We start from the raw sequence: 12798 nt of genomic DNA on the forward strand, positions 1-12798 counted from the left end.
GAAAAGCAGAGTTATTCAAGAGGATACGCCTCTTCCCAAGTCCCATTCAGTAGGCACTTCAGCTCCTTTGTGGCCGATATCTTGGAAGATGCTACCCGGAGTTTTTAGAAGTGATACAGTAAATATGCTCTGTAAATACACTGCATTTATTTCTAGGTTATTTTACAGTCAATTTTTAAAATCAAATTATGTAAAGGCGTAGTAGCATATTTTCTTTCTTTCTTTCCAGGGTCTGTGTCCTCGTGCGATGCCTTCCTGAGCTTGTTTCAGAGCCACGGGCTGAAACCAGAGGCCATTTGTCCCTGTGCCACATCTCCAGAAGCAATGACTATTGCGATACGGAGGTAATGGGCGTGCAGCATCGCATTCTGTTTGCCAGATGAAGTGATCCAGGCTGAGCTTTGTTCACACATCACTTGGTCATAGTTGACTTAAGCATGTAATAAGCTCTGCTGACATTTACTGTGTGTGCTCAGGTATTCAAGTTTTAAGTTGTTAAACATTTATCTTAAGATACGAGCGCATTTCTTCCTCTGTGTGACAGCTCATCGGTGCCTGTCAAGAACTGTGCCTTGCTTTTTCCTACTCCTGATTTACACAGCTAGTGTGGATTCTTGAGTCTGAGATTAAATTTGCTGCCACTTTGGACAGTCATTTCCATAGTCCGTTTCTGTCCATCGCTGCCTGCTGTAATAAATCGCCCTGTATCAGGCCTGGGAGCGGGTGTTTAACACAGCGTAAGGTAAAGAGCTGGAAGAAGAGTTGCACTTGCCCAGAATATGGTTTCTTACTGATCAACATGGCTTTTCCGGGAGGCAATCCCTACTGCCATCTCACAGTTTTAAATTTGTTATGCAAAGAAGGGACACTGAAATATGCATTTTTCTGTTGCTGTGCTAGCTTCATCAGAGTCTAATAATAGCCTGTATGTCTGATGTAGTGTATTGATTTTGTGTCCTTCACAGGCCTGGGGTCCCCGGGGCATCTTTGCCTGGCAGAGCCATCCTGTCCATGAACGGGCTGAGCTTTGGTGTGATTCGCGTCAACACTGAAGATAAAAACTCTGCTCTTACTGTCCAGGATGTCGGCCATGTAATGCCAGGAGGTAAAAATGTGCAGGAGTCTCCTATAAGACCTTTTTGCGAATGGTCTGGAATGTTTTAGAAAAAGAACCGATCAATGTTCTCTCCCCCATCCGGCCTCGGCGCTGGGGCGGGTTGGACAGTCCCGCTGCTGTGTCGGATCTGTCACCATTAAATGTGTCGGTTCTTTTCCAAGGCAAATCTCGGGGGTTATTTTAACAGTGCGTAATTTATCCTAGGGATGATGTGTATAGTGAAACCTGATGGGCCACCTCAGCTCTGTAAAACAGACGAGATTGGTGAAATCTGCGTTAGCTCCAGAGCCGGGGGAATGATGTATTATGGGCTGGCAGGGGTGACCAAGAACACATTTGAGGTATGTATAGGAGAACGCATCTCTCCCTGTTTCCTGTGTAGAACTGGTAGCCATGTATAGTCTTTTGGTTTTGTAACTTAATGTTGTTTTTTAAAATGATACCTTGAAAAACTCTTCACAGTGAGATACATTCAGTGTTCCCCTTTTATAAAGGTCTCCAGTGACTGTACCAAGGATTCCCTCCCCTTCTCCTCATCACTTCACGTGCATATAGCACAATTCTCCATATGGGGAATGGTTTTCTATGCTCAGGCAAATCCACTTTCCTTCCACGTCCTCCTTGTGTTGCAGGTTATCCCTGTGAACTCGGCGGGCTCTCCGGTGGGCGATGTGCCGTTTGTCCGTTCCGGCTTGCTGGGCTTTGTTGGACCTGTACGTAATACACATTTGGAGCTCGCACTGCTGTATTCTTTTGTTCCTGCTAGTGGCCTTCCATGTTTAACAGAAAAGCACTTGGGTACAGAAATATGTGTAAAGATGGTTTGCTGTGGATAAGACAGTTGAAAGTTCCTGGATTTGCCTGAGCCAGTAGGAACCTTTACTTTTCCATCACATTATTGTTACTGTGCCTTCCTGTGTTGCTTGTTACATTTTTAGATTGCTGATTCTTCTAAAACCAAGTGTAAGAAGCTTTTTGTGTGGCAGTTCTGCTACACATGCTGGAGTGTCTTATCTCACCAAGTGGCTGGAATGCTTCTCCTGGCTTAGCTGTAAATTATGTAATTTAAAGAGAAAGAAAACATTTTTTTATACAAATTCCATTGATCTAGCCATAGTTAGGAAATAAGCCAATCATCAAAGACATTTGAATATGCCCTTTATCGAAGTTACTCACAGATACCTTTTTATCTTTCAGGGCAGTTTGGTGTTTGTGGTTGGAAAAATGGACGGACTGCTGACAGTTAGTGGCCGCAGACATAATGCCGATGACATCGTAGCAACTGGATTGGCAGTAGAATCGATAAAAACAGTTTACAGAGGAAGGTTAGCAAAATAAACCTTGCCCCCCCATAAGCTTCTCTGTGTAATATAATAAAATGGGGTCTTTAGTATGATCTCTGATTTCTCTCCAGTAATTGCTTTGTTTGGGTAGCTCAGTTAAAGTAAATATGGTTTTGGTTTAGATGATAATTGGCCCGATCCTGCCCAGTACAGGTCTCTTTTCCCCTCTGTCCTGTCTGGTTTTTCATCAGGTCTGTGTACTTTAGGAGAAGGAATCAAGTAACAAGATAAGTCACGTGGAGAATTTAATTCTCGGTAGGATTTCCTTTGAAGTCTCTGCAGTTAGCTGCTGGCTGATGCTCTGCAGCACGGAAGAGTTTCATTAACGTCCAGAGATACTTAATTTGATTTAGCAGTTGTGGATATCATTTTCTGGCTCCTCGGGCAGGGTTAGAGCTCGTGTCGCTAAGGCTTAACAGGAGATCTTCAGCTCCCCACCTCATGTAGATACTTTAAAGCTTTTATTGCACTGGTGATTTGCCATGGGTTGGAATGGAAACGTGACAGCAGGCTGAGAGGGCAGGGGACTACGCTATGTGGGAATTTCATCAGAAGGTGGGATTAATCCCTTATATCATAGAGTCTTTCCTTTTTGACTCAGTCTTAATTGTCTAATATTTTTTCTCTTTGTCCCATGCGTTTGTTTGGTTTGGTGGTTTTTTTTTTTTTTTTACAAGTTCTGTCTTTAGTCTGTTTTCTTGGCTTCCTGTTCCCAAGGAGTAAAACTGGGATTTGTGCCAACGCAGCTCTCCCCTTTCCCTTAGGATTGCTGTGTTCTCCGTGTCTGTCTTCTATGACGAGAGGATCGTGGTGGTTGCGGAGCAGCGGCCGGACGCGTCTGAAGAGGACAGTTTCCAGTGGATGAGCCGCGTGCTGCAGGTGAGCCCGCTGCCGCCGGGGGATACAGTGACTTTGTGCCGTTTTCTCAGCGTGTGGGCAGATCAGAGGCCATTGACATGCCCCAGATGGAAGGAGCGCTGGCTCCTGATCCCTCTCGGCACACGGTATTTTCACAGGGTCACAAGCTGGGTACATCTGCTGTGTACAAGCTGTTCTGTTGTGTCCTGAAGGTCTTGGGAAAGCGGCTGCACCACAAAATAGCATCGGCTCTGACAAAGTGGTCAGCGTTACGCCAGCAAGGTGACTGCGTAGAGACACCCTCAGCACTGCAAAGCAGAGTGTAGTCCTAAGAAAGCAGAACGAGTAGCAAATACCTGCATTGCACGTATGTCCTTCTTGGGAATGATGTTTCAGATTGAGAAGTATGCAAACTGGGGAGGAAAATCAGGGAAGTACCTGGTGTTCTGAATAATGGATGAGATGCCTCAACACTGAGGCGGACGAAAAGGGAACGGAGTGTGGTGGCTCAGAGGAGACAGATGGATAAAAACCTGAGATCAAAATCGTATGATTCATCAAGCAACTGTGTATATTTTGGGATTTTGGTCATGAAATATTTAAAAAAAGGATTTCTTGTGTATGAAATGGGCTGTGAAGGCAGGAGTGCTATCAAGCACTTAACTCTTACCATAGGGCTCGCTGGTGTTACAGAGGTGAAGTGGAATGATGGTGACTGGTTTGCTCCCCAGAACCTTATAAACACAGGGATTTACCTTGCAGCACGTCAGCGCAGCCAGTACCAGACTGTCTCCAGTCGTACAATGGCAGCGACCATCTCTCCTTTCTCCAGGCCATTGACAGCATTCACCAAGTGGGTGTATATTGCCTCGCTCTTGTGCCAGCCAACACCTTGCCAAAAACTCCGCTGGGAGGGATCCACATCTCTCAAACTAAACAGCACTTTCTGGAGGGCTCTCTGCATCCCTGCAACATCCTCATGTGCCCGCACACGTGTGTGACGAACTTGCCGAAACCCAGGCAGAAACAACCAGGTAACATGAGCACCTTATGTTTAACATCAGTAAACTGAATTCACAATCTCAGATCTGGGAAGTTGTGGGATGCCTCCGACACCAAGCGTCCTCCTGGGGGGACACCAGAGCTTGTCTTGTGACTGGGGCATGTTTGAGGCTTTACTTTGCATGTGTTGTCAGTCAGGAATGTTGATTCTTGCCTTTAACTCATTGGGATTCTCTCTACTGATTTATTCATGTCTCAATCCCTTCTGAACTCTGTCAGTGAGGTTTCATGCCCTCCGTCCTTGCATCCATCCCCAGGAGCAGTGGGATCCTACAGACATCCTATAGTTCCTTTCCGTTTGCATTAGAAGTCCCTGTTTCATGTGGCTGCTCTTTCCCAACAGGCGTTGGCCCTGCCTCTGTGATGGTGGGGAACCTGGTTGCTGGGAAGCGTATTGCTCAAGCCTCTGGAAGAGACCTGGGTCAAATAGAAGACAACGATTTAGTTAAAAAGGTAAATCAGTAGTTGCTACAGCTAGAGAATGGGGAAGAATTTACCCTACAGCTGAATGCGAAGCAGCAATGTGAAGCACATAGGGCTGCCTCTGAAGTAGAAGTAATTAAATACTAATTTAATTACTGCCTCTCTGTTTCAGCACCAGTTCCTGACAGAGGTGTTACAGTGGAGAGCTCAAGCAACTCCTGACCACCCACTCTTCCTTTTATTAAATGCCAAGGTACAGTGAGCGCTGACTTGTCGGTTTTTTAAGGTCCACAGCATGTTATTCAGCGCAAGTTTGAGACTGTGGTTAAAATCTTTTGCCCGCTCCAGAGTCCTCTGTTTACTCTCTGTATCAGATTTTGCCCATGGATTTATAACTTAAAATTTGAACCTTTTAGACCTATAGGTTCAATTTAAATGCCTGTCGTGGTTCAATGCTTCATTTTAAAACTGAGCATGTTTGTAGGTCCCACTGGTTCCTGTATCATTTAATGGTGTATCCCTGTTGAGTATATTCTGGCAAGGTTCTGGTGCAAGAAGACTGAACTGACTCCTGGAAGGTAGCATTTTCTAGAGCAGATCTAACTCCATCGCTATCTGTTTGACACCGTAGTGGATAAATGGCTCACTGAATGCCAGCAGCCTATAGGTCTAGATTACTCGTAGCTATAGACTGACACTAGCAAGTGAGGTTGGTTTATTTTTTTTTTGCAGCAGCCATTTTACTGACACGTGTTGTGCCAGGCCTTGTTTAGAGCATTTGTGTCTCCTTTCAAGGGAACCACTGTGTGCACAGCCACCTGCCTTCAGTTGCACAAAAAAGCTGAGAGAATTGCGTCAGTTCTCTGTGACAAAGGACATCTCAATGCAGGAGACAATGTGGTGCTTCTTTATCCTCCTGGTAAGCAAGTTTTAATGACTGCATCCCAGTGTGGAAATGCAGCCTGAGATTTCTTTGAGAGCTGGAAATACAGGAGAGATCGTTGAAACGGCGAGACGTTAGGGACTACAGAGCGCTCTGATCCAGTTCTGCCTCCAGAGAGGGCTGTCTTGCAGTATCAGGACTTGAACTTGGATTCCACAGAGTTTTGGAAAAGCCAATTTGTACCATCTCACTCCTGGCTGGGTAAACTCCGTGGCACTCCTGTGCCATGATGTTTAGAATTAAAACTTACAGACTTCTGTGGTTATCAAAGATCCTCTGGTACGATCCGTTCACTGCAAAACTGCATGTGCTGGAGAAACACGCGGCTCACCCGACCAGAGACTCCTCAGCTCCTGCTCTGGTCACATCTTGTTTGTCTGAAGCCCCGTTGCCAGTCGGCAGCTTTTCATCCAGGGCAAGCATGTAGTTTGCTGGGAGAAGTGACTTTTGAGTCATTTGACACTTGGGATGTTCTTTTCCTGTAAAGTGGATGTGGTTTTCCATGTGGTCGGCCTTCTCCCCTCTCCTAGTCCCCTTTCCTAAGCTTTCTGAGCATCCTTGTCGTGCTGCCCACAGCGTTTGGACTGCCGGTGTTACACTCCGTGCTGTGAAAGTGATGTGTGTGTACCTTCTAACGGAAATTATAACCAATGCTTGGAGAGAAAGAGCTCGGGGAAAGGCTGGTGTCAGCAGGGCGTCCCACACTACAGCCTGTCATGTCCTTGCAGGCATTGAGCTCATCACCGCGTTCTATGGCTGCTTGTACGCTGGCTGCATCCCCGTGACCGTGAGACCGCCCCACGCTCAGAGCCTCACTGCTACGCTGCCCACTGTGCGAATGATCGTGGAAGTGAGTAATGGGGCTGGGGCGCTCGCTTTGGCCTCCCAGGCCAATGGTCAACACAACTGTGCAAACTGTTCGCATGACAGCACGTCTTATAGCCCAAGGACAGTGTTTTCGTTCATAAAATGCAAGAGGGAACCACCTCTCCTTCTGTGGCAAAGCAAATTGCTATAAGAATTTTCTGAGGGATACTAACACGTGCTGTTACCCCCTAAAATTTCACATTGACGCTCCTTATTGCTGGGCAAGCACAAATCCTGCTCTCAGTGATTTTTCCAAGCCCAGGGACCAGGAAAGGTCCATGGAGGAGAGCGCTAGATGTAGACAGGCAATATTCTCACCTGCTTTAAAGGTCCTGACGTGATTATTTGCATCTTAGCCTGTGTTTGGGGTTTTAGTGAAGGAAGAGTAGAGAGCAGTGTTGCAAAAGCCAAAGAAATGACTGCAAGTCTGCTGAGGGAAGTTGGCTACAGATGGTAAAATACACTCTCTGAGCATCAAATTTTGCCACTGGGATGTACTTTTGTCGTTCTTTTGTTAGTAAGTGTTTATCTTTTTAGGTCAGCAAAGCTGCCTGTATACTCACAACGCAGACCTTAATGAGACTGCTGAGATCCAGAGAGGCGGCTGCTGCTGTGGACGTGAAAACCTGGCCAACCATCATCGACACAGGTGCGCTCCACGGACTGAAAGATTTCTTCAAGTTCTGTGGAGGGGTTACCATGGACTTCCAAAGGGACTGTCCCCCATTTTGGATGCCAACTGGATGGCTCTGAAGAGTTGTTTTATTATTTAGAGAAAATATTCCAGATATAAGCGAGGTCTGACCTTGTTTACTGACATCTCTTTTGCATTTGTTAAGCTACACATGGAAAATACTTTTCCGGAAAAGCCATGTCACGGACAACTGTTAATTTCCTTGAGACAAGCGCGAGTTGGTCTTTTCTCCCTTTTCCTGAGAATAAATAATATTCTACATGGAAGCTTTAGCAAGAGTCTTCTCATATACTAGTCTCTGTCTTCTGGAAAGAGAATTAATAGAAAGCTTTATGGTCCATCTCAGTCTCTCTAAAGTTATGTTCTCCTTTCAAATACCAGTTCGGTAATAAAAAAATTAACCACGTTTGTTGTTTTCTCATACAGATGACTTGCCCAGGAAGCGGCTGGCTCAGATCTATAAGCCCCCTACACCTGAAATGTTGGCATATCTAGATTTTAGTGTTTCCACAACAGGCATGCTCACAGGAGTAAAGGTACAGTAACATGTTTTTAGACGGTGGGTTTTGTGGTGTCCTGTCTTTGGTTGATATTCTGAATCTCATCCCACCTCAACCTTCACCAAAGCTGACTCTTGTAGCTTAAATATAGACCTCGCTTTTCTTCCAATAAAGCTGTGGATTCTGACAGACGGTGAGTGTGACTGTGCTGAGGAATTCGCTCTGCAGTGTAGGAAGACGGGTCTTGCCAATGGCATCAGGAATTGTGCTGCTGCCTCCCGCTGGAGCTGCCTGTGAGAGCAGCGAGGGATGCACAGAGCAGGAACGCAGCTGGCAGAGAGGACAAGAAACTAAAAAACTAAAGCCTTAGACTGTCAGTAATGATGGCCTGTGTTGGGAGGCAGATGCATGAAGCTTTTAAGCAAGAGCTCTTTGTGTCACAGTTTCTGGTTCTGCAATTTCTTCCCCAAAGGGCTGTGGGGCATTGGAACAGGCTGCCCAGGGCAGTGCTGGAGTCACCATCGCTGGAGGGGTTGGACAGATGATGTTCTCAGGGACATGGGGCAGTGCCAGGGCTGGGGGAACGTTTGGACTCGATCATCTTAAAGGTCTTTTCCAACCAAAATGATTCCGTGCTCTCCATCTGCTCTGGAAGATAAGGGAAGAAAAGCACAGCTTATGGAGAAGTGTTCTCAAGGCAAACCTGTCTTTATTCTTACCTGTCTGGGTGAAGCCCCGGTTGGATGTCCCTGAATCGCGGTGTCTCTGTCCTCGTGTTGCAGATGTCCCACGCAGCGGTGAGCGGCCTTTGCAGGGCGATCAAGCTGCAGTGTGAGCTCTACTCCTCTCGGCAGATCGCCATTTGTCTCGACCCCTATTGTGGCCTGGGTTTTGTGCTCTGGTGCCTTTGCAGGTACGACTGGAGAGGGGAAAAAGGAGAAGATGAACTCTTGGCTGGTTATAAATGGGAAATGGCAGTCGGCCTCTATCTGTTGTGAATTACAGGCAGATATGTTGACAATACCAAAATTACTAATTTACAGTAAGGAGAGAGTTTGTCTTTGAACTGCCAATAACATGTTCCCTTTTCCTACAGATTAGCAAGATGTTATTCTATCTTGATTACGTGTATTTGTGCTGCCAAATATGACTGGCTCCAGAATGTTTCTCTTGCCTTTCTTCCTTGATTATATGTTGCAATAAGGGAGTTTTCTTTCTGTAAACTGTGTGGTTGAGCCAGTTCTCTTCCACTCTGTGTGTGCATGTTTTCATGTGTCTAGATTGTTATTCTTGTACAGCAAGTTGTATTTTTAAAATTATGTTGCTACAGAAGGGGGGCATTGGAGCTATTATCAGTTGGCCTCAGATGCAGAGTCCTACAACCTGCTTTTGGTCTAGCAGGAATGTAACATGAAAATACAGTAAATATTAATTTAAAGATGACTACGTGCTACACAAAAATGTTTTCCTCCTTAATGTTCTTCACAGTGTGTATTCTGGACACCAGTCAATTTTAATTCCTCCTATGGAGCTGGAATCCAATCTTTTTCTCTGGTTATCTACTGTCAGCCAGTACAAAATAAGGGACACTTTCTGTTCCTATTCAGTCATGGAACTGTGCACAAAGGGACTTGGAAACCAAGTTGAAATATTAAAGGTAAGAAATGTTTCCTGAATGTCATGTTACATAAATTAAGGAAGCTGTGGCAGTGGAGCAAAGTGATGCGGTTGTTAATACAACAGTTTTCCTGGTGCACGAATCTCCAGTCCACAGCTTGCTCAAAAAGCCACAACAAAAACTGTTTGCAGCCCCAGGAAGCGAAAAGGGTGGAAACGGAGGAGGGTGCAGCGCAAACCCCGACGCGAGGACACGGGCAGCACAGCTCTGCAGGAGCTGCTTGTGTAACAGTCTGCAGAGGAGGCTCAGAGCAGCGCATGACAGGGAGCACATGCGGCAGGCGATGTGCTAAATGGAGCTGGTTGCTCCTTGGAGATGAGAGGAAAGGGGAAAAAAACCTACATAAAACACTCGAGGTGGCTTTTTGCATAGGGTGTACTGACATAAAGTGAAATAGTGGGCTCCGTCTATGAGAGTGAGGGTCAGAGTTGTTCTGCTGGTGGCACGGAGGTATCAGCTCTGGGTTAGGCCACCAGGAAAAGAAAGGAACGCACAGATTCCAACAGCTGCCCAGCGCCGTTCTGTGCATTCATGACCATGTCTAGAAATAATAATGGATTCTGGTCCCAGTTTTGTTGAAGACTTGGTGTAGTCCCACTGAATGACTTTACTCTCACTTGGTTTGGTTTCCCTCTATATAAATAGTGAATAACAGACATAATGTTTGCTGAAAAGCACTGCAGGAACACGTGATGCTACGTTCTGTAGCAGAGGAAGAAGCGCCGTTAATGCATATTTTGTTCTAGCAGTATTTCTAGGCTCTGGTCAAACACATTTCATAATTACAAATAGCTGAAAAAAGGAAACAATTTGAGTACAAGAACAGGGTTTGTCCTACATTTCTTAAATGATTTATTTAGGATTCCAGGGATGAAAAGCAAATGTCACTTCTCATGAGGGCACAGAGGTAATTAACACAGTCCTTTGCGCTCGTTTATGTCTTTTCCAGGCACGAGGAATCAACCTGTCCTGCATCCGCACTTGCGTGGTGGTTGCGGAGGAACGGCCGCGAGTTGCTCTCACTCATTCCTTCTCCAAGCTCTTCAAAGACATCGGCCTGTCCTCCCGCGCCGTCAGCACCACCTTTGGATCGCGAGTCAACGTTGCCATCTGTTTGCAGGTAACCCAGCGCTTTCCAGCGCGTCTTGTCACTGGCGTCGGGTTTCCAGATTCCCTTGTACTCCGAATTGTCAAATTCCCTCCTCACACACGCTCCCGTGTTAGCACAGCCCAGCATCTGCTTTGTGGGGAACAGCTGGCACAAGATTTAAGCAACTTCTCTTGTTTTCAGCTGCCAGATAATATCACAGATGCTCAAAACAACTGGAGTGTGCCATTAGAGAACAGTTTATTTCTGTATAAACAGTGACTGGTTGCCCCAGGGCTGGTGGCTGAGAGCGCTCCTGCGTTCCCTCGCCCCAGAGACGCCTCCCGCACTCTATAGAGAGCAAATAGCCCTTAGTGTGACTGCAGAGGGGGGAAATGGGAATAGGAGTTTTGTTGCCAGTAAGAAACCCCTGGAAACGTTCATGAGCTCAGGCAGAAGTTACCCCGACTTCTGTAGATACGTTAAGGTTTTGTTTTGGTTTTTCATGTTAACTCTTCAGGGAACGTCTGGGCCTGATCCCACCACGGTCTATGTCGATCTGAAGTCCTTGAGACATGACAGGTACAGTAAGTTTATTTAAACTTATTTAATAACTCTATATAAAATGTTTTAATTGTACCGAGCTATCACACCTCTCAGTAGATTTCAGCTCTTTTTTTTCTTTGCCCTGACAACGTTTTCTTTACTTCCAGAGTACGGCTGGTGGAAAGGGGAGCTCCACAAAGCCTTCTGCTTTCGGAATCGGGGAAGGTAACTCATGTTATTACCCAGGGACACGACACGCAGCGCTTATTCTTTTTACACCCCTTACACTGCAGATGTGTAGCCTTGTGGCGTGAGAAGAGGTGGCAATTGGTTACACCGTTCCTCTGGAAAGTTAATTTGATTTATAGGAGCGTATCTGTTGATTTAAGAGCACGTTTTGCTGAAGCGATTGGGAGAATTGGTTCTGTTTACAGCAAATGAACCATATCAAAAGTGTTGCCTCTCCTATCATTGAAATCAGCGTGTGTTTGAGATTTACTGTAGCTCTTATTCCCTTCTTTAAATGGATTAACAAAAAGGTGTTCCATAGTAGTTTTTAACATCAAATTCTGCAAAATTAAGATCTAACAATACTGACAGGCCTAGAATCCCTCACCTCTGTGGCTCTCGAGTTGTGAAATACCTTCGTACAGCGAGTGTACTTCAGGGTACGTGTGCTGGCGTGTTTTATACCTGTTTGTCATTTCCACAGCTGAAATCCTGCTTTTCCGTAGGTAAATGAACGGCCTTTGCATTTCAGTTGTATGTGAAGATAATTCACATGTGGATTACATTATTTCTTCTTGTGATCTTTAGATTTTACCTGGAGTCAAGGTGGTCATTGTTAATCCCGAGACCAAAGGGCCTCTTGGAGATTCTCATCTCGGGGAGGTAAGTGCAGATTCCGCTCTTTGAGCAGCTTCTCCTGCTGGCTGCTGCTTGTGCGATATTCTTTTTGTTCGGTTATGTGATACTCACAGGCCTTTTAAAGCTGAATTATTGCTGGAGCGCTCAGATTTTGGGTGTGTTACTTTACTGTCAAGTGTAAAGAAAAATCCAGCCAGAAAGGAAGGCTTATTCCACTCTCAATCTTGCATAACTGGCTTCCAAATAATCTGATTTACATTTTGCTCTCCTTATCTCAATTGCACACCAGTATGTTTGATCTGTGTTGATAGATGATCAATTGTTGGACTTCACATGTTATAAAAATCCTCGATTTATTTCCTTGGTTAGTCCTCTGCTTACAGCTATCAGGAGAGTAGATCTGCAAGACACATTTTTAAGATTCCACAGGATATTGGGAGGTTTGAACTAAACGCAAAACACTTTTGGATCTGGAAAATCTTAGATAAAGACAGAACCTTCTTGTTACAGTTCATCATCTGCTTCATTTTAATTCTCAACAGACGCTCGGTTTTTGTAGCGTGAGGATCTGACGGTTTTTCCGCTTCTGTCCAGATCTGGGTGAACAGTCCGCACACGGCCAGCGGCTACTACACCATCTACGACAACGAAACCCTCCAAGCCGATCATTTCAACACGCGGCTGAGCTTCGGCGACGCTGCGCAGACGCTTTGGGCTCGGACCGGATACCTCGGGTTCGTTCGGCGGACGGAGCTCACAGCCGCCAGTGGAGGTACGGCAGAAATTAGTCTTTATTTCATCTAAAATCCCTTT

The 12798-nt window shown here is 45.6% G+C and overlaps 1 protein-coding gene across 6 annotated transcripts in view; it reads left to right on the top strand.

Annotated features, from left to right (window-relative positions):
* DIP2B (disco interacting protein 2 homolog B) overlaps window positions 1-12798 on the top strand; it is a 66961-nt gene that overhangs the window by 48258 nt on the left and 5905 nt on the right. For 5 of the 6 annotated variants that reach the window (XR_010607731.1, XR_010607732.1, XM_065654275.1 and 2 more), the window contains 20 exons: window positions 230-344; window positions 966-1105; window positions 1322-1458; window positions 1750-1830; window positions 2315-2442; window positions 3225-3339; window positions 4151-4352; window positions 4724-4833; window positions 4976-5056; window positions 5599-5722; window positions 6475-6596; window positions 7151-7262; window positions 7734-7843; window positions 8590-8720; window positions 9296-9464; window positions 10435-10605; window positions 11093-11154; window positions 11286-11343; window positions 11935-12009; window positions 12580-12757. Coding sequence is in view for 4 of the 6 variants with exons in the window: in XM_065654275.1 (XP_065510347.1) it covers window positions 230-344; window positions 966-1105; window positions 1322-1458; window positions 1750-1830; window positions 2315-2442; window positions 3225-3339; window positions 4151-4352; window positions 4724-4833; window positions 4976-5056; window positions 5599-5722; window positions 6475-6596; window positions 7151-7262; window positions 7734-7843; window positions 8590-8720; window positions 9296-9464; window positions 10435-10605; window positions 11093-11154; window positions 11286-11343; window positions 11935-12009; window positions 12580-12757 (2421 nt within the window). In the remaining 2 variants the exon portion in view is untranslated. Of the gene's footprint in view, window positions 1-229; window positions 345-965; window positions 1106-1321; window positions 1459-1749; window positions 1831-2314; window positions 2443-3224; window positions 3340-4150; window positions 4353-4723; window positions 4834-4975; window positions 5057-5535; window positions 5723-6474; window positions 6597-7150; window positions 7263-7733; window positions 7844-8589; window positions 8721-9295; window positions 9465-10434; window positions 10606-11092; window positions 11155-11285; window positions 11344-11934; window positions 12010-12579; window positions 12758-12798 lie in introns of those variants that run through there. The other variant, XM_065654278.1, reaches the window with a different exon arrangement.

Source organism: Caloenas nicobarica, chromosome 33 (assembly GCF_036013445.1).
Source record: "Caloenas nicobarica isolate bCalNic1 chromosome 33, bCalNic1.hap1, whole genome shotgun sequence".
Taxonomy (NCBI): domain Eukaryota; kingdom Metazoa; phylum Chordata; class Aves; order Columbiformes; family Columbidae; genus Caloenas; species Caloenas nicobarica.